Genomic DNA, 8,952 nt, shown 5'->3' on the forward strand with positions numbered 1-8,952 from the left:
TTTTTTATTCATATTATTCTTTCCTCCCAAACGACAAATATCCTTTCCCATTTACTTTTCGCTTTAAGGAAATTTGTTTGGAATAAAAGTATATACCTTTTGTGATAAACGTTGATTCTTTTACAGGATGTAAAAAACAATGTCATAAAGAATAACTCGGAAAAAGTTTTTTCTGGCTAATTGTATCTTCCTTGAAACATCTTTCTCACTTCCACGAGTTTTATACCCTCCACCATAGGATGTGGGTATATTAACTTTCTGAGTTGATCTAAGCATGTCCGTCCGTCCGTCCGTCTGTTGAAATCACGTTAACTTCCGAACGAAACAAGCTATCGACTTGAAACTTGGCACAAGTAGTTGTTATTGATGTAGGTCGGATGGTATTGCAAATGGGTCACATCGGTCCACTTTTACGTATAGCCCCCATATAGACGGACCCACAGATTTGGCTTGCGGAGCCTATAAGGGAAGCGTATTTCATCCGATTTGGCTGAAATTTGGTATATGGTGTTAGTATATGGTCTCCAACAACCATGCAAAAATTGGTCCATATCGGTCTATAATTATATATTTAGCCCCCATATAAACCGATCCCCAGATTTACCTCCGGAGCCTCTTGGAAGAGAAAAATTCATCCGATTCAGTTGAAATTTGGTACGTGGTGTTAGTATATGGTCTTCAAACACCATGCAAAAATTGGTCTACATCGGTCCATAACTATATATAGCCCCCATATAAACCGATCCCCTGATTTGGCTTGCGGATCCTCTAAGAGAAGCAAATTTCATCCGATTCGGTTGAAATTTGGTACGTGGTGTTAGTATATGATCTCTAACAACCATGCAGGAATTGGTCCATATCGGTCCATAATTATATATATAGACCCCATATAAACCGATCCCAGATTTGGCCTCCGGAGCCTCTTGGAAGAGCAAAATTGACCAGATTCGGTTGAAATTTGGTACATGGTGTTAGTATATGGTATCTAACAACCGTACAAAAATGGGTCAACATCGGTCCATAATTATATATAGCCCCCATATAAACCGATCCCTATATTTGACCTCCGGAGCCTCTTGGAAGAGCAAAATTGATTCGATTCGGTTGAAATTTGGTACGTGGTGTTATTATATGGTCTCTAACAATCATGCAGGAATTGGTCCATAATTATATATAGCTTCCATATAAAGCGACCCCCATATTTCGATTCTGGCTCTCTAATTACCGCGCAAATGTCCATATCGGTTCGTAATTAGTTGCGGAATTACTTTTTTATCTAATAGGTACCACGTATGGACTAACTTACAATTTAGAAGACGGTGTTAGGAAGTTTAGAGATACCGCGCCATTGGCAAGAGCTACAGCAACCCAAGTAATTCGATTGTGGATGACAGTCTTTAGTAGAAGTTTCTACGCAATCCATGGGGGAGAGTACATAAGCTTCGGCCTGGCCGAACTTACGGCCGTATATACTTGTTTTTAGTTCTTAGCACCTTTTTCTTTAATACAAACAATATAGAAGAAATTATTCGATTTTATAAATTTTTTAAACTTACCTTTCGCCTGGACGGAGAAACGAACCGCGAACCATAAAGTTTGTAAGCCTGTAAGCCACTATCCTCTGGGCTACGTAGCTGTTATTGCCATCAACAGACAATTATCGCTATAGCCATCAACACACAAGCAACGCAAACAGTCAAGCATTTATATTTATAAAGCATAGCTTTCGGCTCCCACAAGCCGATGTAAAGAAACTTTATTTGACGGAAACATACTCTTAGTTGGCTACCATGGAGCAATGGTTAGCATGCGCGCCTTGTATACAAAAGGTCGTGGATTCAATCCCTGCTTCGACCGCAGACAAAAAAGTTTTTTTTTTCATATTTTTGAATATATTCCAAAAATGTTCGGAAGATTCCGAAAAAAGATGTTCGACATTACATACTACTATATAAAATTGTTACTATGAAACTTCAAAATGTGTTTTATTAAAGACTTAAAGTCAGAAAAGAACAGTGCTTGATATAAATGAAATGGACTGTTAATTTGGAACAAAAATAATTTTTTTATTTCAAAAATTATTTTTTTTTTGGTGATAAATGTTTTAAATTTTCGAAGAAATTCCAACAACTCTAACATAAGATTAATGTTTTCGTAACGTTTTTTCTTTGCGTACATATAAACCGATTCCCAGATTTGAATTCCGGAGCCTCTTGGATGAGCAACTTTCATTTGACCTCTTTGAAATTTGATACGTTATGTCAGTTTTTATGCTTTCTAATAATCATTTAGCCTCATGGAGGAACAAATTTCATACACACAAAAAAATGTTTCTCTGATTCAATCACCAAATTAATTGATCCAATTAATTTTTTAATTGAAATGTCTTCAATCACGAAAATGATAGTATCAATCACAGTTTTAATTGGGCATAGGAAAAATTATTGATTAAAAAATTAATTGATTTTTTCAGCAAAATTCGATTAATTTTTTAATTGATTCAATTAAAAATTTAATTGATGTTGATTGCAAAACGCAATTAATTTATTAATTAAAAAAGGTAACTATTTTTAAATACTTAGTTAGATTGGCTTAGAGCTTTTATTTGGATTAACAAATGATTGTTTGAAATACATTTTTAATTAAAAAAGTAAAAAAAAATCAGCACTTTTTTAACTGAATTAGTCTTCCAAATTTGATTAAAAAGTTAATTGTATCAATTAATTTTTTAATTAAACATTTTAAAAATTTCAATTAATTACTTAATTAACTTAATGTTTCTATCATGATTAAAAAGTTAATTGTATCAATTAATTTATTAATTGAAAAAATTTTCAACTTAAATTAACTTTTTAATTGGAAATATTTTGGTGATATTTTTTTCTGTTGGAATTCGGCACTCTAATTAGCATGCTAAAATCACTTCATATCATTTCTATGTAAACCGATCAAGGACTACGAGTGCTTATATAGGTATTTGATCTGTCTTTATTATCTAACATAAACTCCATATGAGATAATTTATAATTTAGAAGACAATGGTAAAAAATTGTAGGATGACTTGACTTCGACTATTTTTAACACAATCGAATTTATTCGATTGTGTAGCATGCTGGCTTCCAGATAAACCGCAAACTGGATTTTCATATATACGAATTATTTGGAGACCGTACTCGTTATCCGCAGACTCGTATCATTTACCGCAATCGTCTGTTTTTAATTTTTCCCCCATCGAAAAAACCTTATTAATTTTTAAATATTTATTCTAAACCCCCATAAGAATTTTATTATTTACACCATCATAAATCTATAAGAACATAATAAAAATCTATGACTTCAATTCTATATTGTCTAATTCTAAAAATGTAGACATTTTCTCAGCCACAACACCATTGTGTTTCAAGGATCTCAACCATTCCACATACTCTTGATCAATGCCTGATTCAATGGCACCTTTAACCAAACACTGAATATAAGTTTTGGAAGGCAATCTTTTGGATGGAATTTCTTGGGGTTGCATAGATTCGAAATCATTTTTAGGTTGATCTGTTAGTTGATAGGCTCGGGCTGTAATAACTTCACCTGAAGATTTCAAGGTAATGGGAACACTTTTTGCTTCATACATTCCCTCGTGAACACCTTCTTGACTATATAATGTAAAAATTTCAATTTCATTATCATTGCATAGAGAAGTGATTATAAAATCATCTTACTGATCAATATCTGGAAGATTTGTTAAATCAATTTCCCATACTGTACCCCAGACAGTACGATTGGCATGTGGTACAATTGTGGCCGGAGCACCATCCCAATTTCTAGAGAAATCATTGAAATCCAATCGATAATTCTGTAACGACAGTTATAACAAATCAGTTTAGCCATTTTTCTCGACGTTTGGTAACATTCCAAAATAATCCATTCTTACTGCCAATTTGCCTGGGCCAATTTTCACTGCTGTGGGATTTTGTATGTGTATGCGTTTCTCCAGCATATTGCTACCAAAACCAAAGTAATAGAATTTATCTCCATGAACCTCAGGTAATGCTCGAATTTCTTTCATTTTATCCTCGTCTATGGTTGTGCTAGAAATTGAAACCACAAATGGAAGAATTAATAGAATTACTCGTAATGATTTCATTTCGAAATTTATTCCGCTGATAGAATGTTTGTGCGGTCTCAATATTCAAATGGTGACTGATGAGAGCTTAAAGATTTACATTTTTCCATTGTCAAAATGCCAAATCGAATGGGGAGAGCTCCATTCTGGGGGAAGTATTCGCAATGTCATACCTAATAAACTTGTTTCGTTTTGTAGGGATTTCTATGAAAAAATTATATATTAACACAATTTAATAGATTTATTTATAGATAAGACTCTTTAATCTATTTAGCGAAATGTTTGCCCTAGTTTTGATAATCTTAAATTCTCTAATACTTTTTTATACTGGAAGAATTCTCTTTTAAGATTTTTATTAAATCTATTATCGATTGCTATCATTATAATCTAACCGGTAATTAAATTTATAGAGTAGCCTCTAAGACAATTAGAGAATCTATGTGATTACGCATTATTAAAAGGCATCGATCGTTTTTAATAAAAAACAAGTAAGGAAAGTCTAAAGTCGGGCGGAGCCGACTGTATTATACCCTGCACCACTTTGTAGATCTAAATTTTCGATACCATATCACATCCGTCAAATGTGTTGGGGGCTATATATAAAGGTTTGTCTCAAATACATACATTTAAATATAACTCGATCTGGACAGAATTTGATAGACTTCTAAAAAATCTATAGACTCAAAATTTGAGTCGGCTAATGCACTAGGGTGGAACACAATTTTAGTAAAAAAATATGGGAAACATTTAAATCTGAAACAATTTTAAGGAAACTTCGCAAAAGTTTATTTATGATTTATCGCTCGATATATATATGTATTAGAAGTTTAGGAAAATTAGAGTCATTTTTACAACTTTTCGACAAAGCAGTGGCGATTTAACAAGGAAAATGTTGGTATTTTGACCATTTTTGTCGAAATCAGAAAAACATATATATGGGAGCTATATCTAAATCTGAACCGATTTCAATCAAATTTGACACACATGACTATATTACTAATTGTACTCCTAGTGCAAAATTTCAACCAAAGTGGGCCAAAACTCTGGCTCTGGAGCTATATCTAAATCTGAACCGATTTCAATCAAATTTGACACACATGACTATATTACTAATTGTACTCCTAGTGCAAAATTTCAACCAAATTCGGCCAAAAATCTGGCTTCTGGGGCCATATAAGTCCATATCGGGCGAAAGATATATATGGGATCTATATCTAAATATGAACCGATTTCAATCAAATTTTGCACACTTAACTATACGACTAAGTGTTATGTTTGCACAAAATTTCAAATCGGTATAAAACTCTGGCTCTGGCTGCATATTAGTGCATATCGGGCGAAAGATATATATGGGAGCTATATCTAAATCTGAACCGATTTCTTCCAAAATTAATAGGGTTCTATTCTGACCCAAATTAGAAACATGTGCCAAATTTGAAGGCGATTGGACTTAAATCGCGCCCTAGACTTTGATCACAAAAATGTGTTCACAGACAGACGGACGGACGGACAGACGGACATGGTTATATCGACTCAGGGACCCACCCTGAGCATTATTGCCAAAGACACCATGTGTCTATCTCGTCTCCTTCTAGGTGTTACAAACATATGCACTAACTTATAATACCCTGTTCCACAGTGTGGCGCAGGGTATAAAAATTGGTTGGATACGGCTTTGGTTGATATCTAAAAAAATCTAAAAGAGAACAAAAATATAATGATAGCAGAGGTGGATAAAACAAGAAAAAGAATTGTGAATAGACTATAAACATAATGCTAAATAAAACAAGTATATACAGCACTAACTTCGGCCGGGCCGAATCTTAAATACCCACCACCATGAACCAAATATAAGGAAGTCGGTCCATATGGAGGCATTAACAAATGGACCGATAAAAACTTAATCCGATACACGTTTTTGTGAGCCTAAAATACCAGAATATTTACAATTTCAGGCAAATCAGATAAAAACTACGGTTTCTAGAAACCCAAGGAGTTAATTCGGGAGATCGTTCTTATGGGGGCTATACCAAAATATGGACCGATACGCACCATTTTCGGCACACCTCTTATGGTCCTAAAATACCTCTAGATTTCCAATTTCAGACAAATTGGATAAAAACTACGGTTTCTATAAGCCCAAGACCCCAAATCGGGAGGTCGTTTTATATGGGGACCATACCAAAACATGGACCGATACTCAAAATTTTTGGCACACGTATTTGTGGTCCTACAATACCTCTAGATTTCCAATTTCAGGTAAATTGAATAAAAACTGCGGTTTCTATAAGCCCAAGAAGTAAAATCGGGAGATCGGTCTATATGGGGGCTATACCAAAACATGGACCGATACTCACCATTTTTGGCACACCTCTTTATGGTCATAAAATACCTCTAGATTTCAAATTTCAGGCAAATTGGATAAAAACTAAGATTTCTATAAGCCCAAGACCCCAAATCGGGAGGTCGATTTATATGGGGACTATATCAAAACCTGGACCGATATAGCCCATCTTCGAACTTGACCTGCCTGCAGACAAAAGACGAGTTTGTGCAAAATTTCAGCTCGATTGCTTCATTATTGAAGACTGTAGCGTGATTACAACAGACAGACAGACAGACGGACAGACGGACATCGTTATATCGTCTTAGAATTCATCCCTGATCAAGAATATATATACTTTATATAGTCGGAAATCGATATTTCGATGTGTTACAAACGGAATGACAAACTTATTATACCCCCGTCACCATTCTATGGTGGTGGGTATAAAAATGACGTACACACGCAGAGAAGAAACATGATTGTCACAATCATATTTGAAGAGCAAAATAATATGATAGGAGCTATTTTTGCGGAGACCATGTAACATTTTAAACTGCAACCATGTTAGCTCAGTGAACATGGTTCTAAGAAAAATATAATTGTCCTCATCTAAAATGTTATTATATTGATAAAAAGAATTTTGTTTGAATGAAAAGACAATGGTCACGATTTAAAATGTTATGGTATTCATTAAAAATGTTTTTCTCCTAGTTAAAAGAACATGGTCACAACCTAAAATGTTTTCATCTTTATGAAAAAACTTTTTTCATCGTCGAAAAAAGGACGCCACTTGAGAAAAGAAAACACAAAATTAACTTTATTTGTTTGTTTTTATTTATTTATAAACTAATTCATTGTTTATTTGTATTTATAATACCGTTCAAGCAAACATCATATATTTTTACACACTCTATTTTATTTCAATTTCAACAATAAGTAATTATTTAATATTTACATTGTGCCCATCAAATGTAAGAACGCAGACATCATGTAACTGCAAATAAAAATAAATGATCCATATAGCAAAATGCATAACAAAAAACAGGAACATTTACATTTCCATTACTCTTTCCCTTTTTGTGTTCACATAAAACCACGTGCCACTTCTGAATAAATAAATTAACACAAAACACAGTAAATCCGTATTCTCCGTCCATTCCAAGAAACAATCAACACACGACTGACGCGTAAAATGAAAATCGTGTGTATCTGCTCAATGTTTTTATAAAATTCTTTTCGCTGCAAAAAAGTTAAAAAATTAAATGGTCACGAAAAAAATGTAAATGGTCTTTATGGCCATGTAATGCTTCTAGACATATTTATACTTAACCTATAAAAATAATTTTTTCCCTGTAAAAAAGTAAAAAAAAAATTGAATGGTCAGGTACATGATTTTCCCGACCATGTAATGGTCTCAAATTCTATCATTTAAATGATAGAACATGTTTGTGGTATTTGAGAACCATTCAAATGCTTATTGCCACCATACATTTTTCTCCGCTCGAAAACTATTTTTACAAAGACCAAATACATGGTTTTCGCGGCAATTACATGCTCTAGATAAGCATTAAATGGATGCGGCAACCATGTCCAAACATGTTTTTTCTGTGCGTGCAGAAAATTAAACACACTCACAAAAATTATTTAACATTAGTTGAGTTCATGGAAATTTTTATATATTAGTTAAAATTTCACCAATACCAGAAAGTTTCCTTCACTTTTTTTATTCTGAAAGGCAAATAAATCGTTATTTATAGTACTCATTGACACGGCTGTCTCCAACGAACATTGTGTGGCCTGAAAGCATAATTTTAACATCAATAGGAATTTAGGCCTTATTAACCCATCGCTTTAAAAATTTTCACATCGCAGTCGCCGAGCCCTGTATATATCTCAGTTGGCAGTCCTTCCTCTATTTCTATTGAATTGTATATAGAGTTCTTGTACATAAGTAAACGAAACTAGTGATAAGGAAATTTACTACATTTTCAAATCCACTATTAATCTAATTGAAGCTTAGCCATAAATATCAGCCAGTGGAAAAAACATTTATAGCGTTGAAAGCAATAATGGTTTAATTGAACAACACAAAAAATGTCAACGCTCTAATTATTTCTATGTTACATGGTATTATAGAACAAGTATGAAAGGGGAAATAAGATAGTTTAAAATTATTCAATTGAGTCTTTGTTGGGGAGTAAATGTATGTGAACGCATATAAGGACTATGATCATCTCAAACATGAAACAAGGGCACAGTGTTACGGACAACATGGATTCAAAATGTGATTCTGATAGTATCTCCCCTTCAAAGGAACCCATCCGAAATATTGGTATATTGATAGAATAATAATCACCTCCCTAGACAATCTAAACTTGGTGTCGGTCCGTGCGTTCTATTCGGTTTACAGCTCTATCTACAAATTGTTTTTTATCGTATTTTTCAAACTAATGTAGGGTATATCACTTCCCAGTAAAAAAAATTGGAAGTTCTTCCGAAGGCACAACTT

General features: G+C 33.6%; 1 protein-coding gene across 1 annotated transcript; it reads right to left on the minus strand.

Annotated features, from left to right (window-relative positions):
* Positions 1 to 3,242: 3,242 nt before the first annotated feature.
* LOC142236102 (gamma-glutamylcyclotransferase-like) lies at positions 3,243 to 4,204 on the minus strand. The gene is made up of 3 exons (XM_075307354.1): positions 3,926 to 4,204; positions 3,714 to 3,847; positions 3,243 to 3,647 (listed from the first exon to the last, which is right to left on the minus strand). Exons 1-3 carry the CDS (start codon positions 4,136 to 4,138, stop codon positions 3,329 to 3,331), a joined length of 666 nt encoding a protein of 221 aa, XP_075163469.1. The 5' UTR covers positions 4,139 to 4,204; the 3' UTR covers positions 3,243 to 3,328.
* Positions 4,205 to 8,952: the final 4,748 nt, after the last annotated feature.

The sequence above is a fragment of the Haematobia irritans genome, chromosome 4 (genome assembly GCF_050003625.1).
Source record: "Haematobia irritans isolate KBUSLIRL chromosome 4, ASM5000362v1, whole genome shotgun sequence".
In the NCBI taxonomy this organism is placed as follows: Eukaryota; Metazoa; Arthropoda; class Insecta; order Diptera; family Muscidae; genus Haematobia; species Haematobia irritans.